The sequence below is a fragment of the Protobothrops mucrosquamatus genome, unplaced genomic scaffold, assembly GCF_001527695.2.
Source record: "Protobothrops mucrosquamatus isolate PMUCROS unplaced genomic scaffold, P.Mucros_1.0 scaffold209, whole genome shotgun sequence".
In the NCBI taxonomy this organism is placed as follows: Eukaryota; Metazoa; Chordata; class Lepidosauria; order Squamata; family Viperidae; genus Protobothrops; species Protobothrops mucrosquamatus.
In genome coordinates, this window is record NW_015386563.1 from 1,312,174 (window position 1) to 1,335,381 (window position 23,208).

At 44.7% G+C, this 23,208-nt stretch overlaps 1 protein-coding gene across 1 annotated transcript in view; it reads right to left on the reverse strand.

Moving 5' to 3' along the window:
* The window catches only part of PWWP2B (PWWP domain containing 2B), a 35,869-nt gene extending 12,945 nt beyond the window's left edge, over nt 1–22,924 (reverse strand). The window contains exon 1 of the mRNA XM_015813967.1: nt 22,694–22,924. Coding sequence (XP_015669453.1) covers nt 22,694–22,836 — 143 coding nt within the window. The 5' untranslated portion in view covers nt 22,837–22,924. The remainder of the gene's footprint in view (nt 1–22,693) is intronic.
* Nucleotides 22,925–23,208: the final 284 nt, after the last annotated feature.

Genomic DNA, 23,208 nt, shown 5'->3' on the forward strand with positions numbered 1-23,208 from the left:
TGAAGTTACAAAGGCATAGAAAAAAGTGAGTTATGACTATTTTTTACGCTTATGATCATTGCAGCACCCCCATGGTCACGTGACTTACATTCGTATCCTTGACAACTGGTTCATATTTATGATAGTTGAATCATGTGATTACCTTTTGCAACCTTCTGACAAGCAAAGTCAACGGGGAAGCCAGATTGACTTAACAACAGTGTTACTAATTTAACAACTGCAGTGATTCACTTACAAATGTGGCAAGAAAAGTCATAAACTAGGGCAAAACTCACTTAACAAATGTTAAGCAACAGCAATTTTGGACTCAATTGTGGTTGTAAGTCAAGGACTACCTGTACTAAATTATTCCACTTCTGTAACACTATAGCACTTCTAGTCAGCTGGTTATCAAGTTCTATTATAGAAAAACAGGTATTTCCCTATCACAAAACTCAAATGAGAAATTCTACTGAAATGTGTTGCTTTTATATCAAGCTAGGCAAAGATGAACAATTTTGGGGCAGCCTAGAAAGAAGATTTAAACAAAACTTCAGTGTATTCTTTTGTTCAAAAGCCAATCAGTTTCATCATGTCCCTATCTATTTGTGACTGCTAGCAGGACCACATCCCTTGTGCTTCGTATTGAATCCACACCAGTTACCATGAGAAGTATCATCTGAAGTCCAACTTTTAAGTCATTAAAACAATCAAACTTTACTGTCTATGTGGGCCCTTTAAGGGAAATTCAAGGGAAAACAAAGGTGTAAGAAGGGGAGTTTGGACATCCCCCTCATAAACAAGATAGACATTTACTCTAAATGTGGTGAGAAAATGTTTTAAGCCCCACACAAACATTTATCTCCTTTTCAAATGAATTTGTCAGTTGCCACTTTATGATGGCTTGTGTTTCGCTACTATGTGGTGAGGGAGAATGAAGGGGGGAATACTTGGGGAAACGATAGTGCTGTATCTCCTCCATATGCTGCCTCAAGTGCGCTGGACTGACCATTATGAAAACATCTTCCATGAATCTGATTGGGTTACACTGGGATAGGCAATGAGAGATAGTTACGGGAGGGAAAAGTAGAACTTAGGAATTTTGGTGCCTGATTCTCAGTTCTGGCTATGCAATACTGCAATACACAACTCTAATAAAACTATAAATTTCTCAACAAATGGAACCAAGGATCATTTCTATCTAGAGGTTTAAGCTGTGGCAGGTCTGACAGAATTCCTATTAGCAATCTCTGCTGTACACAGGGAACCAATAACAAACATGACCAGTTCTCATAAGCATTTCCTTTAAACTTAACTTTTCCCATTTGATGCTGATTCATTTGCCTGTATTTGAGCTAGATCAGTCTACAGGAAGCAGACTTCAATTGTTGAAAATAAGGCTTATAAAATAACACTTTCTGATACCGTGTTTGCCCGAAAATAACACCTGGTCTTATTTTTTTATTTGCCTCCAAAAGAGGCACCAGGTCTTATTTCTGAGAAGTGGGGGGGTGTCTTTTCCACTCGCCTTGCCCTGCCGGTCTACTTCTTTTCTATGGCTGAAAGAGCAGCTTCATTCTGCAGCTGAGAATGGAGCTTGGGCCTGCATTTGGCAGTCACAGGCTTTTCCGGAAGGCCGAAAACCGAGCTACAGATTCAATCCATAGCTCGGTTCTTGGCTGCAGAAGCCTTCTGGAATGGCCTCTGAATGCGAAATGCAGGCCGGAGCTCCATTTTCAGCTGCAGAATGAAGCTGCTCCTTCGGCCGCAGAAGAAGTGGGCCAGCAAAGCAGGTGTTAATCCATGGGAGGCCTGGCTGCAATGGTAAGCTCCACCCCCACCCTAGCTTGATTTTTAGGCGTGTGCCTCGCCCCAAAACTAGGGCTTATTTTTGGGGTAGGTCTTATTTTTGGGGAATCACAGTAGAATCTTTTAAAGAAAATATTTAATAGCAAGTATAGTTTGAAAAAAAAAACCTGCAGCTGAGAATTTGCAGACAATTCAGATTTTTAGGTGTAAGCTTTTAATTAAGTCCATGATATAGCCTGAAATTACAACTTGGATCACCATAATCTTTTTCAATGGAAAAGCAGGCCAAATTAAATGCATCTGAAATGCTTGGGGCAATTTTTTTTCTGAATTAAAAAGGTATTTGGTTAACTAAAGATACTGTAGCACGACTGTTGACTTCAAGAATTTCAAGTGGATGCCAATACAGATCTCATCAAAAAGTACCTCCAGACACATATAAGGTCATCTTGAGGCAGTTGGGGAAGGAACTGGAACAACATGGACTGGTTTCAAAATCATCAAATAAGCGCTATTAAAGTGCTGTTCGGGTGCCTGGAGGTTCTCCCAGTCTGGCTGGGGAAGAACTAGTCGAGACTCCATACCAGCCTGATAAAAGTGACTTTGCCTTGGAAAGACCACCAACTCCAAGGAGATTCTGCTGTTAACTCTGAATGGGATTGTACTCCCTGAGGCAGGTGATTTGCACTATGGGGGTCCTCCTGGACTCATAGCTGCTGCTTAAGGTTCAGGTGCCATTGTGACCAAGAGGCTCCATTTTATTGTGGCAATTGTACAGGACTGGCCCATACCACTCATACCGGCAGAGGAGGCATGCTGCGGGTCCCATCAGCCCATTTATTCCGGCCGGTGGGGTCCAGCAGGAGGGTCTTCTCTGCTGTTGCTCCTGCCCTCTGGAACATCTTGCACCCTGGGTGTGAGGTTGACCCCAACCCTCCTATCTTTTCATAAGGGCCTAAAGATGTGGCTTTGCCAGTCGGTTTGGGGTCCCAGTAGGGGAACTGCGCAATGGAGGTGGCTGACTAAGTAATAACAGATCCCACCTCTCCCCCACTCCACCTCTGCCCTCCCCATGTGTCTTTGGTTTTAATGTTTGATTTTAACTTTTTATCTTTTAGCTTAGATGTAACTATAAGACGCCCAAAGTTACCTTATTGTAAGATGGGTGGCCAATAAATTTAACCAATAAATAGCAACTTCTCCTGGAAACATCTCCTGACATTCACTTTTGCCATCCTTTAATTGGACTTCTGTAATATGCTCTACGTGGGGCTACCCTTACAGCTGCCCTAACAATTGGCCCAGAATGCAACAATTCAAGCAGTTATGGGTACACTTCCGGACCCCCATGTAACACCTATACTTGGAGAGATGGCCTGGTTGCCAATTGGCTTCTGGGTACATTTCAAGGTGCTGGTTGTCACCTTGAAAGTCCACCCTGCTTCAGAGCTTGGGCATCCATAGGACTGCCTGTTCCCAGTAATATCTACCTCCCTCTCAAAAAGACTACTAGGGCAGATCCTCTAAGTGCCCCCTAAATTCAAGATTACCATTTTCAGGTGCCAAGGAAGCACATTGTTTCCAACTGTTAGGAATAACATTTCTTCGACAGGTGATTGGTCTCTTTCCTCCTGGTCTTCAGAAAACTGGTAGAAAAATTGGTAGAGGTTGTCATAACAACCACGGGGGGTTGTAATGACTATCCCTCTGGAATATGAGTTGGTTTTTGAGGTCTGATCAGGAGTCTGTTTTATAATTGATTACATTATACAGTGCTGCTTTTAATTTCATTTGTATCGTTGTTTTTAATCCAAATTATGCATTGGGAAATTGCATATTGCTCTGGATCAGCTAATTGGAGAAGCCTATGAGCCCTATAAATAAATAAATACGAACAAATTAAAATGTTATAGGAGGAACAGCGTTTCAATAGAAAGAAGAAACAGCTTTATACTGGGGAATGTAACCTGACCTGAAGTAGCATGAGTTTAGAGAAAAATTACGCTACAGAATTCATTTTGGCAACTGCAAAGGAAATGCTATAAAAAAAGTCTGAGTTTTCACTGGCCATAAGGGAGCTTCCGTATTATCTTTGAATGGAACGTGGATTTAAAGAGAGGTGCCAAGATATGTATCTAATTTTGTATCTAAAAACACAATATACAGGTAGTTCTTGATTTACAACCCCAACTGCAGCCAACATTTCTGTGGCTCAGCAAGGCAGTTGTTAAGCAAATCTGACTTCCCCCATTGACTTTGCTTGTCAGAAGCCAGCTGGGAAGGTTGCAAATGACAATCACATGACCCTAAGACACTTTTTGTCAATGCTATTGTCATTAAACCAATGGTTGTATGATGAAGATTACTTGCACCATCTTCCTTATTTTTGCTCAAGCCATTTCAAAAATAGCAATACTCTCAATGAGCTTTACAAAGAAGGATGACCGACTCTATACAGAAATATATGATGGATTTAATTTAACTTCAAAATAATCCATTACTAGTCTCAACACAGCAATGACATTAATGTAAGGCAGGGGTGTCAAACTGCCGGCCACGGCTCGGATGCATCACACTAAAACCGCGCCCACCCCAATGGGAAAAAAGGTGTGACGTGTCGCGACACGTCACATGACGTTGCAAGTTTGACACCTGTGATATAAGGCAAGGGTCTTCAAACTTGGCCCTTTTATGACTTGTGGACTTCAACTCCCAGAATTCCTCAGCTAGGCACTCTGGCTGAGGAATTCTGGGAGTTGAAGTCCACAAATCATAAAAGTTTGAAGACCCCTGATGTAAGGGTTGAAATGTCGAGGAGGCAATTTTTAATTTGGAGGCAATTTGGCACTTAGCAATGATAAAAGAAGGAAGTAGCTTGGATGACCTATTAACTACATTTTCTAGTGAAACTTTAATGCTTGCTGGAACTGAAGACTCCAAACTCAAATCTTCTGGCAACAATCGTGAACTTTAAAGCCCAATCACATTATACAAACTCCAAACGTGCCTCTAACCCAATAAAACCCAAAGAATTTACTGATGAATTTAATAGAGATGTGGAACACGCTACAATATAAATATTTTTGGGGAAAGTAAGATAAAATTACGTTCTATTCCATAAGTACTTACAATTTGATATGTTCATATCACATGGTCATGGATGATGTGAAGATAGACAATGTTGATTGGACTACACCAACTCAGATGTTCTTCCACATTGCCTACCCTCACATCATTCATGACTGTGTGATGTAAACATATTAAGTTGTATGGAATCTTTTTCTATCTTATTCATAAATTGAGTATGGTGTTTTAATATTGGTTTTTCCATCTTATTCATAAATTGACTATGGCGTTTTAATACTGGTAGGGGAGAAGGAATACTCAACATCTTCACCATCTTTGTCTAATAAAAAGACCCTATCTCAATTCGAAGCTTTGTTTTACAGTCTGTATTAAAATATAAGCCAAACTCTAAGCCCTGTTTCTCAAACATGGTCATCAGCTAAAGCTCTGCGTTCATCATCTAGGAGCAAAGAAAGTGCTCTCTCAGACAACAGACTAAATGTCTTTTCTGTTAGGCAGAAACAGGAGCTGGCACACTTGGATCAAGGAATGTATTCAGTGGAGAAATCACATGCCCAAAATTGGTGGTGTTGGACTACAAAATGATCACATGCCTTGTTTTCCTTTTCCTCTTAGCTTCTTCTTATTTCTCACTGACATATAATTCTTTTGTGCCATCTCATTAACCCACTAATTTATTTATTTCATACATCACACAGTGCACATTTTGGCCAGCTGCAATGAACTTTTATTGGGGGGGGGGGAGGTGGGAGATGACCCTAAACAGAGCCAAACTGTCAACTGTCTTGCAGTACCAGCACAGTGACCATACAAGGACCAGGGTGAAATAAAGCAATGTCAAAGCAGAGCAATTATATTAAGAGAAATATAGTATGTCACTAAAATTTGGCAACAAAAGAGGACAGGGCTGGGAACAGCCAGCATGTCTCCTATGCGTTAATTAACCCTGGTGCAGAGAACAGATTTTAAATAAAAGGGTTCGGGTTTGTAGAATCAATGCCCTGTAAGAATTAAAGGTCTGACAATGAAACAACAGTCTACTGAGGTGGGTTCCAAGGAGTTTATGGTACAGACTATCCTGCACTGGCAGATATTTGGGTTTGTAAGGCTTTTGAGATGCTCTCCTGCTTTTGTGATTATTTCAGAGGTCTTGATTTTACCACATATTGAAAAACCAACATATTAATCTACATTTTAGGCACCTGATTTATGCTTTTCACGTTGCATCCATTATTTTGATAATGACTTGCTATTCTATTGAAATTCACATGTCCCCATACGGCATTCCTTACGTATATATTTCAGACAGTTGAATAAAGCATCCTTTACAGAGAAAAAAAGGAATCTGCAAATCTATAGAAGAAAGAATTTAAAAGCTGTTGCAATATTAGTACAACAGAGAGAAAACAGCTGACAAGACACTGGACTGGCTGACTGAAGTCGTGTTGGCAGCATCTGAAGCCTCAGCTTTCTTTGTGGAGGGTCTGCAGCAATGACTTTGTCTCAGATCTGCAATTCAAGGGTCAAACTCAGCAAGCAACAACACTCAGGTGTATAGTTTCTATGCCTAGGGAAAGAATTTCTGTGTAACACAGGTCAAGAGGCTTCCATAAAAATGTCTCCTTAAAATTAGTCTGGTAAGATGCATCCTATGGCCTGTAATTAAGGTGATTAATACAACTTATCCTCATATCCTGGTTCTTTCCAAACCCATTCTACCTGACGCCTACAATTTCACCAAGGAATCAAATTTGCTTTTCTAACATTTTTAGTTGAGCTTACTGGACACTCATAAACACAGCAAGGTGAAACGGGATTTGGTGGCCTCAGAAATGGCACTTTATGGCCAGTAAAAGCACTTCTGACCATGCAAAATGTTGCATGCACACCCATGGTCAGGTGATTGTGATCTGGGTACTTAGCAAGCTGTTCACATTTATGATGGGTTGCCATGTGATCACCATTTGCAATCTTTTCTGTCAATTTCCCTCCAGAAGTCAACGGGGAAGTGGTCAGGGAAGACTGCAAGCTTGGATGTTGTTAGAGAGGATTTTCAGCTCCAGAGCAAAGAGGCACTGAGGTAAGGAAAGGTGCCTCAGGGGGATTGTTAAGTGAATAGAGTTCCAGGTAAGGAGTATGGATCGCCTGGGCCACGGGTCGGCAATCCGCGGCTCCGGAGCCACATGCGTCTCTTTGAGCCATCACCTGCGGCTCCGGAACGCCCGGGTGCCCCGCCCCCTGGGAGAAGCGCGCCAGAAATTCCCTTTCCTGGGCTGGCCCCGTCCGAGGCGGACGTGGCCGTGGAGCCGCACGGGGAAGCCCCAGGATCCCCGCTGAGAGCGGGCCAGCCCTCCCACAAACCGCAGCCCAAGGGAGAGCAGCCCCTGCAATCCCCAGCCAGCGGGACCGTTGGCCCCGCCAGCCGGGAAGGCGCGCCCGGAGTCCCAGCTGCCGTGAAGGAAGAGGGAGATGCAGCAATGGTAGGAGAGGAGAGCCTCCTCCTGGGGCCTGCTTCCTTGCCCTCCTCCTCCCCTTCTTCCTCCTGCTGCCCCACGGGCGGCTCGGGCGGGCGGCAGGGCAAGAGGGTACCGGTGGGTGCCATCCGGGCCGGCGGAGGGGCTGGTCAGGCAGAGCAGCTGCAGCATTGTGGCCAGGGCCAGCGGCCCCCGCGGCACCGGCCCCCACCGCGGCCCACTGCAGCTACATCGGATGGGCGGAGGGCGAGGCCGGGCAGTGTGGAGTCCCAGCTGGGGCGGCGGCAGCAGCTTCCTCAACCCTCCTCCTCCCCTTCTTCCTCCTGCTGGCTCTTGGGCGGGTGCCAGGGCAAGAGGGGTGCCCGGGAGGAAGCAGCCGGGCCGGCAAAGAGGCTGGCAGGGGCCGGTCTGGCAGAGCAGCCGCAGCATAGTGGCCAGGGCCAGCGGCCCGCGCGGCACCAGCCCCCGCTGCAGCCCGCCGCAGCTACATCGGATGGGTGGAGGGCGAGGCCGGGCAGTATGGAGTGCCAGCTGGGGCAGCGGCAGCAGCTTCCTCAACCCTCCTCCCCTTCTTCCTCCTGCTGCCTCTCGGGCGGGTGCCGGGGCAAGAGGGGTGCCCGGGAGGAAGCAGCCGGCCCAGCGAAGGGGCTGGCAGGGGCCGGTCTGGCAGAGCAGCCGCAGCATCGTGGCCAGGGCCAGCGGCCCGCCCGGCACCAGCCCCCGCTGCAGCCCGCCGCAGCTACATCGGATGGGCGGAGGGCGAGGTCGGGCAGTATGGAGTGCCAGCTGGGGCAGCGGCTTCCTCAACCCTCCTCCCCCCCTTCTTCCTCCTGCTGCCTCTCGGGCGGGTGCCAGGGCAAGAGGGGTGCCCGGGAGGAAGCAGCCGGCCCAGCGAAGGGGCTGGCAGGGGCCGGTCTGGCAGAGCAGCCGCAGCATCGTGGCCAGGGCCAGCGGCCCGCGCAGCACCAGCCCCCGCGGCTACATCGGATGGGCGGAGGGCGAGGCTGGGCAGTGGACAGTCCCAGCGGCGGCAGCTTTCTAGCCCTCCTCCTCCCCTTCTTCCTCTTGCTTCCCCCTGGACAGCAGTCCAGGCTGGGGTGGTGGTCGGCGCCAGCATTGCTCCCTGGGCAGCCGAGCCGGCCACACGTCTCCCCGAGCTGGTCCAGCTGGCAGTCCTGGCAGGGGGGTGGCCGGCGGGGGCATTGCTCCCTGTGCCGTCCCTGGGCAGCCGAGCTGGCTACGTGTCTCCCTAGGCCGGGCCGGGCGGCAGTCATGGCTGGGGCGGCGGCTGGCGGGGGCATCGCTCCCTGGGAAGCCGAGCCGGCCACATGTCTTGCCGGGCCGAGCAGCAATCCCAGCTGGGGTGGCGAACGGGCAGCTGTGTCCCTTTGCCTTCCTCCGGAGGCAGAACTCTGGCCTCCCGCAGCAGGCTGATATGCGAGCCCGAGCAGCTGTCTGCTGCCGCCTTGGAAGATTTGCCGCAGCAGCTCTTTCTCCCCGTCAGCCGCCTCCTCCGCTCCCTGGGAACCTTCGTGCCAAAAGGCAGAAAGAAGAAAGTCCCAGAGAGGGAGAGCGCGGGGTGGGGGGAGAGCAGTCTTCTCCAAGGGGAGAAGCCAGGACGGCAGAGCTGCCCATACTTAAAAAAATTAACATGTATGGGGGAGGAGAATACACCGCAGCGCAAGGGCATTGAAGGGAAGGCGGGGGGAAGGGGGAGAGAAGAGGGATAGGAAGGAAAGAAAACGAAGGAAGCTCTGTAGCCACCCAAGAAAAAGCAAATTTAAATACAGTAGCTGCCAGGGAAGGAGGAGGGAGGGGAGGCTTGGCAACTTGCTGGAAGGGACCAATTCGGTGTTCTGGATCAAGGTGGGGAGGGGCGTTGGGGGGGGGTTCTGGCCTCGGAGGGAAGAAAATGAAGCTGATCCAGCCTCTTCAATCAAGTTCCCTGTTCTGCGCCTGTGCGCGCACGCACACGTACGCACGCACGCATTTTGCGGCTCCCAGGTTTTTTTTTTCTGAGGTAAACGGGTCAAAGTGGCTCTTTCACTTTTTCAGGTTGCCGACCCCTGGCCTGGGCGATTGGCAGGGGCGGGAGGGAATTGTGGCAGGCCTGATACTGGCTGCACGCGAGTGCCTTTCAGCTCAGGGGCTACAAGTCCTTCTTGGATTTTGGCAGAAAGGATTTGCAGCTCCTGAGCAGACAGACACTTGTATGCCTCCTAGGAGCGCCCTCCCCTAAACAAGCCATGTTCCTTACCTAGGACTCTGCTACTTAACAAACCACAAATCAGTTAATGACTGCAATGAGGAGTGCTGGGTGTGCAGTCATCAAGTGAAGCTATCATATGATGTCTTGCTTATGACTGCTTCATTCAAAGACTGAGATTCCGGTCCTAACTGTGGTCCTTGATTCAAGGACTACCTAAACAACATCTAAACTACAATGATTTGGGCTCCTGGCCCCTCGTGACAATTAAGGAAATCAACAACACGACAGATAACCTTCTATTTGTGATAGAAAACATACGAAGCATAACAGTATCAGACCTTTTGACAACTGAATGTAAGATATAAAAAGAACCACCTCAAAGGAACTCTTTCTGTCCCATTTTGGATACATCACACAATGCACTTCTCGCCATCTACCAGTAGCTGGCCAGTTCTGTTGCAGCTCCCTGTCTAATCCAAACACATTTTTCATTGTAGCATTGAATAATACCTGTAGCATTGATTTGGAAAGCCTTTTTCCACAAATCAATTTGCTTTCAGTTATATCGTGTTCCCCCCCCCCCAAATCTCTTGCAAAATAATTAATTTGGGGGGAAAAACATAGAAAAAGCTGAATTAAGCAAATAAATTAATATTTTAGGTACAATAATTATGAGCTTAGAATGCCTACTTGCCAGTTCAAAATCTGATTTTATTTTTCTTCACTTGGCACAAACTCTAGTAGTGATGACGAACCTTTTAGAGACTGAGTGCCCAAAAACCATCCCCGCCCCGCCCCCACTCTGCCCCTATCCCCTCTCCCTCCCCGTCCCCCCTGCCCCACCCCATCCCACCCCCACCCCACCCACCTGAAGGGCCACCCACCACCTCCACGGCCTACCACAGATCGCCCAAGCATCCCAACAGCACCATGGCAGCCATGTCCTCTGCCCGTGCCCCACAGCATCAACTGCGCGCGACGGGGCGTGAGGGCAGAGTCTTGTCTCCACTGCCCTGCTGCCATGTCCTTGGCTGTGCTGCTCCGCACCGACTGTGCTTGGGGGTGACTCTCCTCCAGGGGGGTTGCTGGTGAGGAGGGAGCCGTGGGGGGAGGCGGGGCTGGGGCAATGGTGCGTGTGCCCTCAGAGAGGGCTCTGAGTGCCGCCTCTGGCACCCGTGCCATAGGTTTGCCATCACTGCTCTAGTATTTTCTAGATTCAGAACTGCTTCTGAAGACATCAATACTATTGTACAGTTTCACAGAACAGAAAAAGCCACTCAATCATGTCTTTCTTAACTTATTATCAAGGTCATAACAAAGATAGGTGAAATTGAAAAAAATGATATGTTGTATTTAAGCAGGAAGGCACTACCTTAAAAAAATGATGCATATTCACTACATGCATCTGCAGCCACGTATACACTTCTCTGTAGAATAGGAAAAGGGAAACTGCTACCTTCCAGATATTTTATTTACAGGTCTTATAATTCTGTCAAGCATGGCCCATGGAACTGTAACCCAAAACATCTGGAAGGCAATCATTCCTTTTTTCCCCCAACTGTATTTTCAAAATATGTAGGACAATCACATTCCACCCTTTTTCTGTATTTTCAGCCAGTAGTTGGAGTCTGAGATGTTGTTTTATGCCAGGTCAGATATAGATGGTCCAAGATGATTACTCTGAAGCCCCCTGAGCCCTTCACAGCCCTTCTAACATCCCATCAGTTAAGAGCTACTAAATGAAATTGACATACAACATGATTAAGCCAGCCACTAAACCTGGAGTGTTTTCTCTGATCATGGAGAGTGGATGCAGCAGCAAAAAATCAGGTTCTTTTTTCCATGCGAAAACAGGGTCAAAAGGAGGGAGGTAACCAGTGGTGGGATTCAGCCGGTTCGCACCACTTCAGCAGAACCAGTAGCTAATTTTTTGTTGTCCAGGCCCAGAATGGACTTCTGCAAGCGGCATTCACACAGAGAACCGGTTGTTCACATATTTGAATCCCACCATTAGTTACAGCAGGGGTCCCCAACCCCCGGATTGGCACTGGTCCGCAGCACACCAGAAACGGGGCCATGTGAAGGAGTGACGCTCCACCCAGACACGCACAGGATGCAAGCAGCACACAAAACCATGCCCTCCGGTCTGCGGAAAAGCCTCTCTCCATGGAACTGGTCTCTGGCACCCAAAAAGTTGGGGGCTGCCGAGTTAGAAGACTTTGACCTGACAGATACCATAGCCTATGAAGAAAACTGTGACCCATTACTATTGGGTCACGACAAGGAACAGAACATGACAAGTGTGAAAAATATGAAGCCCTCAGGAACCACGCTTTTTGGAGGAGAGCTCTTCTGATGGCACTTCTATGGCTCTGATAATCAGAAGAACAAGGGCATGGAGAATCCATTTTTAGTTTTCCGTATTCTCAGAAACTGAAGATATACTCAATCTGTTCCTATGACGCTTCAAGTATTTCAAGCTTTTCTGTTTGGATGCAGTCTTCCGCTGAAATAGCTACTACATCTACCTGGAATATGTTGTACATTCACCTGATAGGACATGCTTAGTACAAGTACCCAAGAACTTGTTCCTTGTTCAGTTATGGCTGTTAACCAGCCTCAGTCATAAAATCAGTACCATACAGGTATTGGTATATATCAATGTTTGCGTGTTTAAATGCATTCATAAATAAACTTTTGTTGAATTCTGAATCCCTGAATCTTCTGTTGAAATTCTGTTCTTGAATATTTTTATATGCTTTATTTCACGTACCAGTAGTCCTCACTTAACAATAGAAATTGGGTTTGGCAACTTCCTAGCTAAGTGACAGGTCATTAAGCAAAACATCAAATGACTGTGACTGATTTACAATGGCAGGTCTGCTGCTATCATTAAGCGCAACATCACATGACTGTGAATTGTGACTTAACGCCAGCTTCCCCACTGACATTGTGTAAAGGAGTAAATCCTCCGCAATCACTGCTACTACCACTTGTAAGATCCAAGATTGTTATGGGATCCAAGACTATACTAGGACTCTCATTCAACTGCCAGGACCACAAGCTCTGGTGAGCAGCTTCTCCTGATGGGAATCCTCTCTGGAATTCGGAGCTTTGTCTGGAGCTCAGCATCATCTAGTCCAGGGCTTTTCAACCAGTGGTACGGGTACCACCTGTGGTACATTGGCACCTGGCAGGTGGTACGCGACCATCCTAGAAAAGTGGTAGTGGGGAAGGGGAATGAGCTGAACCAGTGGCAGCATCGCACAAGTCTGAGCGAGAGATGGCTGGAGCTGCAGGGCTGTCAGGGCTCAGAGGAAGCGTCAGGATCGGCACTTCTTCGGGGCTGTCAGGACTCAGCAGAAGCGCAAGGATCAACACCAGGCTCAGCGCTGATCCTGGTGCTTCTGCTGAGCCCTGAAGAAGCACCAATCAGCTGGAAAGCAGCACTGATCCTGGTGCTTCTGCCGAGCCCAGAAGAAGCGCCGATCAGCTGGAATGTTGCAGCATCTCCAGGGTCTTGTGATTTACATTCAGATGCTTGGCAACTGATTCATGTTTATGATGGTCACAGTGTCCCAGGGTCATGCGAAGTGACCAAAACTTGCTGCAACCACCCAGCAGACGGGGGGAATAAAAACCAAACACCCCCACCCCACCTCCCGCTGCCAATCCTCAACAGAAATGCTCACAACAATGAAAACCTCGGACAGGAGGAAGAGTGCGGCCGGACGGGCAGGCAGGTGTCTTGCTCGGCTGTGGCTTGGGGGGCACTTTTTTCAGTGCCATTGTAACTTCGAACAGTCACTAAGTGCACTGTTGTAAGTCGAGGACTACCTGTACTTTATCACTTTTTTCCTTTTTTTTTGGGTCATCAAGTTTTTGACACCTTGCTAGGCGACTGGTGGTACTCGGATGTTGCCATATTCTAAAAGTGGTACAATGGGTGAAAAGGTTGAAAAGCCCTGATCTAGAGAACAAGCAAGCACAGCGAAACAGCACCTCATCTACTCCTGAACCCAGATCAAAGTGCCTTTACCAGTCTGATTCTAATACCCTGATGATGCTTTCATCATCCTGCCCCCCCTTTCCCCTCCCACAGATGTGAAGGGGCTAACATTCAATAAGGATCTGTCAAATATCTGTTAAAAAGAGCAATCCTTCATTTTTAAGACATCTGCTCCCACTTCTCGGCCTGACTTCCCACTTGCCGTTTTGTTCAGCCCTTCAGGTCAAAAATTGTGAGTAGCAGTTAAAATCAAGCTTGCCCGTAAAGGTTGCAGTTGTGCTCTCAAAGCTTGCAGTCCTCATCCAGCGAGGGGGGGGGGGGGAAACGTGCCTTAAGCCATGTACTGACATCGTTATTACAAACATTTCAGTCTGTGGAATTCAGATGCCTTGGTTCTTTTTTTTCCTTCCTAAGCAGTTGTATATATGTGCCTGTGTGTATCTGTGATTGTATATGCACACATACACACACACACAATGAAAGCAGCTCTCTCACAATTGCTCCACTATGACAAAGACAAGCAAACCAGATGCCCATTGTTCAGGATAGTTCCTTCACTGTATCCCAGATTCCCCGTCCCATTTGATTTTATCTTTAAAAGATTCACTTAAAAAAAAAGATAAAAGGGGAGACATGCATGTTGCAAAGCAGAGGCCCACCATCCAATACCATCTGTATACCATGGATGTCCTGGGCTACAAGGAGATGCCACAGACAGTGTAAAGAAAATAAAACAGGTTGGGTCGATCAGCTAAAGGCTAAGCATTTTGGGTGAATGTGAGCTCACCTCTAAAAGAAAGAGAAAGGTAAATATGGATGGCAAGGAATGTCTTATGGAAACAGAGTGTGGCAGAGAATAACCTGATAGGTTATCTTACTCCAATCCACCAGGACAGCCATTTTATGAATATGTAATCCTACATGGCAGCCATTTTACAGGAGCACTCAAAACATCGTTAAATTCTAAAAAAAATGACTTGGCCCAACAAGGTTATTGTTTACACAAGAGAATCTACATTGAAGGCAATCAGGGAACCTCTTCGCCTGCCCTCATTGCTCAAAGCTTTAATCACCCCAAGAAGATGCTGATTTTGAAATGCCTTCATTGATAAGGACTTCAGATCTGTATTGTATTGTAGAATTTGCACTGAAGTGAGAGAGAGCAGACAGTGACAAAACGACCCACCCAGTCTTCCCTAAACAATATTCAGAATATACTCATTATCCAACTTTTTGCAGCATAAGAACGGATTTATTACAATGATGTCCTAACTCACCTTCAAAATAGCTTATGGTAAGTCAATATATTATTTGTCTTCACAACAATCTGTTCAAATATGTGGCAGGGTGTGGCAGGTTAGTATGAGCCATAGGTGACAGAGATTTATGACCAAACCTGGACTAGAGCTGAGGCTTCCCAAAACTCTTCCCACTACACAATGCCTAAGTTCACATGCAGCACAAAGCTAGTCTCTTTCAATTTGGCATACCCCAGACAGACTGGCATTGCTGAGATTCTGGGAGCTGAAGTCCAATATATTTGTATGGTGTCAGTTTGGGAAAAATAGTTAAGATGAAGAATCTAAAGGGATCCAATTCAGACATAACAATAAGCCCACCATAGTTTATAAACAATGACTTGGTTAACAAAATACAATGATCGCACATATGAAGGTGTGTGTGAGTCTACTTCTCCAACTGCATGCATGTCCATTTCGAATGCCTATAAGCACATAAGGACTCCCTTCAGGCATTTTCATAAACATGTTGTATGTTGTATGTATGTCATCTCCAGCTGGATGCTATGATGCCACCTCCTCTATCCTTGTTCAACCTGCTCACTGTACAAATTTCTGAATGCCTGAAAAAGATACAGGAATCAAGCCTATCACAACGATAAACCCTGGAGTAACTTGTGCATACCTTACATGCGTGGGTCTACAACTCCCGTCATTTCCATCCACTGAGCAGTAGGTACAGTCCAACGTATTTGGAGAGTAGGTCAGCAGAGGCTGAAATAGACAAATCAACTACCCACCTGGAAAGTTTTTAATGCAACAGCTAGTATTTTGGCTTAGAACTGGAAAGACTGAGATTATAAAAGATCAGAATATGTGATCCTCCAGTAATTGCCCAATACTAAGAGCATCATTAGCTATTCGAACTAGAGCTGCTGAAAACTGTATTTCAGCAACATTTGGAAGTCCATATATTCCCCACCCCTGGTTTAAATATTTTCACAAATCCCTTTCCGGCTGAGGGAACAAAAGCTTCTACTTCTTTACTGCTGTATATGATTCCGCCACCCTGCTACATTTGTCATTTAATATAATATGTGTGTTATTTTTGTCTGCTACTCTGTTGCTACCTTCCCACTGCCATACCAGTTACTTATAACCTGACAGATCTTGATTGCTTATAACCTGACAGCTCCTAGAATTCACAAACCACCAGAGAGCACCAGGAAAGTTATAATCCTATGCACATTTACTTGGGAGTAAGTTGCAATTATAATTACCTCTCAGGAAACATGAACAGAAATGGCTTACAAATTTATTCACAACTAGCTGTACCCGGCCACGCATTGCTGTGGCTCAGTCTGGTTAAATGGAAAAGAAAAAAGAGAGAAAGCGCACATTCCAACGCAATGTCACACGAAATAATTAAATCAAAATGAAAATAAATCAAAATCTATGAAAATTCAATTTGATAATGCAAACGGAAACATTGAAATGGAATCGTAAAATTGGAAATTTGGAAATCGTAAATGGATCGTAAATCGGAAACATTGAAATGGAATCGTAAAATCGTAGCGTGTTGCTTTTACGTCCAACAGATGGCACTGTTTTTTTAAAAAAGCATGTTTTACCTGTCACAGGTGTGGCATCTATATAATAGTAGGTATATAAAAACACGTGCGTATTCAAATGCAACGTTGTGTCGAAATTTCAAAGCAATCGGTGAAGAACTTTCGGAGATTTAAGATTTTGAACAAACGAACATTTACATTTTTATTTATATAGAAAGAAGAAGATAATGGTGGATTAAGGCACACTGCAATTCAACTAAGGCTAGGAGTTTATCTGACTGCTGATCAAAATTTTGCAGATTGTTTTTAGAAATCTAGCATCCAATGAAAAGAGGGAAAAATCTCCATTATTGTTTTTCTCCATCCAATCAGCAAATACTATTGAAACTAGTCTAGCCAAAAGAAGGAATAGGTGGACAGAGTAGTTCATTTTCCCTCATTGTCCTCTTATTTTTGGTGAAACATTAGTCATACAGAAAAATATCTGTGTATAATGGGTTTTTAAAAAAAATAATTCTAGAGATGATGTAAAATGGGTTCAACATATTTTCACATGTGGCCAACTTATAACAAAATGATAATAGATCTATCCAACAGCTTTGTTTCCTGGTCTTCTGATAGGCAAGGGGTTTCCAACCAGGGGTGCTTGCAACCCCTGAGGGTGCGAAACGATATTCCAGGGGGTGCGAAAACCTGGGTTTAGAAATCTCAAAATTATAGTATATATGCATAATTTGTTGCCGTTATTTTGAACTTTTGTAAGGTGGTGCGAGAATATATCAGAAGCATTCTAGGGGTGTGGGGTATAGAAAAGGTTGGGAACTGCTGTGATAGGCAAAACAAAAGCAGCAGCTATTCAGACATCCCCTACTCAGAAATTTAACCTTCATTATACAGGTAATTCTCAACTTATGTCCATTTGTTTAGCAACTTATTCAGTTACAGCGGTGCTGAAAAAAGTGATCGGTCCTTGCAGTAATGACCATTGCGGTACAGGTAGTCCTCAAATTACGACCACAATTGAGTCCAAAATGTATGTTGCTAAGTGAGAAATTTGTTAAGTGAATCTTGCCCCATTTTACGACTTTTCTTGCTAAATCTGAACCACTGCAGTTTATTAAGTTAGTAACACGGTTGTTAAGTGAATCCGGCTTCCCCATTGACTTTGCTCGTCAGAAGGTTGCAAAAGGGGGTCATGTGACCCTGGGACACTGCAACCGTCATAAATGTGAGTCAGTTGTCAAGTGTCTGAATGTAAATCACATGACCACGGGGATGCTGCAATGGTCATAAGTCACTTTTTTCAGTGCCGTTGTAACTCTGAATGGTCATTAAGTGAACAGTTGTATGTTGAGGACTACATGTATCTCTGCAGTCCCATGATAACAATTTGAGCGCTTGGCCACAGGCATGTGTTTACAATTGCTGCAATACCCCGGGGTCACGTGATCACCATTTGCAACCTTCCCAGCTGGCTTCTGACAAGCAAAATCAATGGTGGAAGCTGGATTCGCTTAACAACCACAGATTAACTATGGTGATTCACTTAAGAACTGTGCCAAAATAGGTCATAAAATCAAGCATGACTTGCTTAATTATGGCCTCACTTAGCAATGGAAGTTCAGTCCCAGTTGTGGTTATAAGTTGAGGATTACCCTGAAGTTGGAAGAAAGGCAGAAACAGAAATCTCTGTTGCAGCAGACAAAATTCTGGGTTCTTAGTACCCTCTATATCATGGGTGTCAAACTCACATCACATGACATGTCGCAACATATCACAAGTTTTTTTGCATTGCTGGAGCTGGGGTGGGCGCAGCCTCCGCATGATGCAACTGGCCCACTGGCTGGCAGTTTGACACCCCTGCTCTATATCAATGCACTCGTGAAAGGAGAACTTGCTGTTCCCTCCTGAGCCCTTTTATTGTGATCAAGAAATCCACCACAAATAACAGCTGACATGGGAGCAGACTCATGTCTTCTGGGTCCCGAACAATATATAAATAAGCAGAATTTTATTTCATTCTTAATCACCGTTGAAATATGAAAGAACAGCCAGAGATGGAATCTCGCCATATGGGAAAGCAACATCAGATGCAAATTTCTCTACCAGAAGAGATCCAGAATGGTTAGAAACTGAAAACCTTTTTTTTTAAAGCCTACTCAAAAAGCTTCCTGCTAATATCAGTTACTATTAGTTAAATGCAATCTAAACATTCCTGTGCATAATTAAATCACCTGAAAGACAAAGCCATCTCTTTTGGAATCAACAACACGCCCATACTTCAAGCCTACAGAAAATCAATTAATCTCTGTCTCTGAATTTTTATCAAAAAGAAAAAAAGCCCACTAAAGCAAGATATATTTAGTCCTAAATCAACCTCCCCCCAAAAAAGTAGTTTATCCTGGCATACAAAGCACTACCAGCTTCTCCCAGGAGCCAGCTAATCAGCTGGCTAACAGAGACCCCTTCCCTAATTTCTCTCCTGCTAAGCCCAATGAAAAACCAGCAGCTTGTAGAGGGGCTATAAAACCTTGCTGCTTTCTCTTTTCCTTTCAATGACCCAGCTTAAGATCATTTGTTTCCCTCTGCAATTAGCTGAGAGGGAGGGCACCTTTTTCTCTTCCTATCCTCCCTTTCCCATGACTGCCTGAAGTCACCCTTTCTCATAATGGAAAACCAGCAATCTGCAATAGATTGTTAGACGGAAGAAGGCTGACTCTCTTCCCAGCAAAATTGCTCACAGCTTCTTGAAGGAAGGGGAATGAACAAGCGAGAGAGAGCGTATGCACAAATGATCCCTGTAAGGGACAGTCTGGTGGGTAATAAAGGGGAGACACACAACACACACACATACATCTGCAAGCAACTTCTATGATCCCCTTAAGTAGAATGTGGTGTTAAGTAAAGATATTTGGAAATAAGGCGTTGGTAGTGCAGGAACTGATTTTAACTGAAGTTCCATCTCCTTGCAAATATCAACTATTATTTCAGGCTTCTTCAGCAGTATGATGGGAACAGGCTCACAAATCTTGATTTGCTGCTATTGTTACACAGCTAAGAACTGGAAATCTTTAAAAAAATGTTCTAGGACAAGCTCCTTCCTAAATCAAACTCTAACATTTTCACATTTATTTCCAGGAATGTTATCTTTAAACATTTTAGCTCTTCATTCCCGAGTTTTTAATTTTCCTTTCTAGATACTTCCTTTCAAATATTTTTTGTTAGTCTGCTTTCATCTGCACTGATTTATGGTCCAGGCCTCTTTCTCCCTCCTTCTAATTTGCCTTTAATTTCTTACTGTCTGCTGAGCTGTTTCAATGCTGTTTATTTTAGATTTTTCCTCTCCCTTATTTCATTTTCATCTTCTTCAAAGCACTTAAGAGTTTTGTGGTAACCATCTAGACTTCTGGCTTTACTGGAATATTTGGGAATGCATGATCAACATTCAATACTACATATTAATAGGCAGAGTGACTCTAGAATATTAAAAATAGCTGGATGGAAACATTTTTACCATCTGATACGGAATATATTCAACTAGTTTGAAGCAACTTATCCTTCCAAATAGAAGGAGGAGGTTAGAAAAACCAGGAGGAGGGGAAGCATGTTCAGAATGGATACACATCAAGCTTTTGAACTGGCTGGGTGGTTTGGAAAAGAAATCATGAGATAAAGCTATTTAAGCCTTGCACTTAAGGAACTGAAAGATCCAATTTATTTAGGAAGGTCTCCTCAAAGGCAAACAATTCTCCAGCCAAGCCAGGAATGTCAGCACAGATGTTCCTTAAACTTCTTTTCTGGAAAACAATTATGTATCCAGTAAATATGTCAAATGAGCTAAGATGGTGGATGTAATAATGCATTAAAACTGTATAAAATCAAGGGCAACTTTTCTGCTTATATAGCATAGGGAGGGGCTAATGGTATGCCTTGTCTTGGGACTCTACAGATAAAAGGACCTGAGCAGTGGTGATAAAAAGGGCTTTTCCTACATGCAGAGAAATGCTGTCCCTTGGAGTAGTAAGCAAGAAGTAAGCTACCAAGACCAATGGTTTCACACCATTTAAAATTGGGGCAAACAATTTGCAGCCTTAGGGCTTTAGCCCGTTATAAGGCTAACTTCATGTTAGATCTTAAACTCAAATCACCCTTGCAAAGGATGTTAGATAAGAGTTACCTGACTTTTTCCTGCAGAATAAGGAGAGGAAAGGGACTCATATTTGGGCTCTGCCCCCACTCCCTGGTTGTTTCAGTCCCACACAGAGTTTAACCATATGAATCTTAAAAGACTCTCAAATCTATGAGCCATGCATCGAGAGAACGGAATACACTGATACAGAGGCATAACACAGCTCATAGTCACAATGTAGCAGAGAATTATTATTGTATTTGGCCTGTGAAAATTAGTATGATATTTTTTAATTCTCCTTAGTTTTTGCATCCTTGCAATTTGTGGCAACCTGCTCATGTGCAAAGATTCCCAGTGCATCATGCCATTTTTATTTGCTTCACAGTCTCAAGTGCCAGAAAGAAATCAATACAGCTGCAGCAAGGCTTTGGTGCCTATTTAACAACATCAGCAACATTAACTTAGCCATCAGGACAATGGAATGGCAGGAGGAAAGGAGAGTAACACAGCATTCCCAGTTAGCTTAAACATATTATCATACATTTTAAACAGAAAATTTATGTATGTCTACATACAAACTATTTGTTTGAGATTTATAAGGAGCCCTGTGTTAAGTTACATCTGTTTACTGTTAATGGATGCTGGTGTATCTGCTAATTAGATAATTCTTGCAGATAATTGTCAAAGGCTAATGAATGCATGTTGCTGGGGGGGAGGGGAGGAAATGGAGAAGCTGTCGCCAAGATGGAGTTCTCATTAAGAAAAATGAATTTGGGGCCTTCAAAAGTGGCAGGCATTTATTTATAATTTCTACTCAGAAAATTCAATGGTAAGGAGACAACCCCAGGCTTTGGGAATCTTGCCTGCCAACAGATTATTTGAAATTTTGTTTTGTACTGAAGGCATGCATACCAAGGACAGGAGGGAGAAAGATTATATCCAATTGTTCAGAAAGAAACAATAGAAAATGTTTTAAATAGAAGGCCACTAAGTAGGCTTTCATTTTTCTAGCACTGACAGCTTGCCAAGTTTCAGCTTTTCAGATATTCTGCCTTTATAGAGCTATTTGTATACTTTTATCAAACTATTACATCTCCAGTAATAGCCAATCTAGGCAACTCTTTTGTTTGGAAGATCCTGAAAGAGATGCAGTTTTGGAAGTATTACATTATTAACTCAACCACTATTTATAGGCACTGGTGTTTCATTAAATAAGTGAATGTATCCTGAACTGCAAAACAGGAAAGGAAATAAGCGTTGCTGTTACTCTGCATTTATGTATGCATTATGTTTCTCAGGCATGCAAACCCTCTCTGAAGGAGGCCCATCTTTCTTGCTGAATGTGAAAAGGGAAAAAATGGCAAGCTGGGGCAGTTTCAACTCAAGATAAAAGCTTTTTGAAGTGTGCAGAATCTCCTAAACAAAGAAGTCTGTAATTATGGCAACATGTGTCTTCATGAGAACATTATTGTGCTACATCAGCAGCAGTCCATATGTAGCACCAATGAAATCTCCTCAAGAAATAGAGGAGAGCAAAAAAAAAAAAAAAAAACTTCAGCAAAGTTGTAAGGTTTGCAAAAGGAGGCGACCTGATCTTCTGGAGTCTGTTCCTGGAAGGTAAAGACAATAATTTCCCTTCCCCTCCCCCACTAGCGAGAGACACACCTTTTTTTAAGGGCCTAACCCCATAGGAAAATATGGCTCATTTCAGCAGCCTTTTCAGAAAAGCACGACAGCAACTCCGCTTCGAAAACGTCACTGAAGGAGGACATGATTGTACAGTGCACAAACTAGAAAGCTGACTTTTTTTTTTTTTTTTCAGAAAGAGAAACATTTCTTCCACGCTGGATTCCGAACAGAAAATGAAACTAAAATATGCCATTATAAAAAAAAAAAAAGGAGGGGAAAGGGAGAGAGAAAGAGAACCGACGTGACCATTTACTCCTCTCCTCTCCCTGATTTTTCTCCCTTCCCCCATGCAATGAGCCATGCAACTCTTTAATCTGATTATGGCCTAATCCCGCCTTCTGCCCAGCTGCTCTGTCCTCGCCCTCCAGCAGGGCCTAGTGGGGACAGTAAACTTCTCAGCTACAATTCCCCCTCTTTCCTTTCCCGAAATTATATTTTCTTTTCTATGGAGGGGGGGGGGGGCAAAGAGAATAATCATCAAAGCGATTAATGCTCCTACTTTTTAGTGCAATCCAGAAGGATCCCGGTAAACCGCCTCTCCCCGCAGCTCAAGGTGACTACCAGGGTATCGTTCACCATTTGCTCCACCAGCACCGGCAGCCAGGAGCCGACCTGCAGCTCTTTCGTGTCAGCCTCCTCCATGCTTTTGCCAGAAACTCGCGGCGGCGGCGAGCCTCGGTTGCAGCTGGAGTGCGGCTGCGAGATCCCAGGCGGCCTTGCTTGGGCAGGCTCCCCTCCCCCGCCGCTGAAGCTGCTGCTGCTGCTGCTGCTGGCGCTGGCGCTGCTCTCGGGATAGTTACACTGGCCGCTTCGATGACCTCATGGCTCCAGGCTCCCCCTCAACAGGGAGGATTAGTAGGTGCGTTGACGTCACAATGCTTCCCTCCCGGGAACGTTCCACAACGGAATCCTGAAACAATGGGCGACATTAGGGTACTTATGGAACGAGAAGGTGTTTTGATTCCTCCCCCACCCCCTCTCCTCCAGCTTTACCAAGCGAGTTACCCTTTAGGA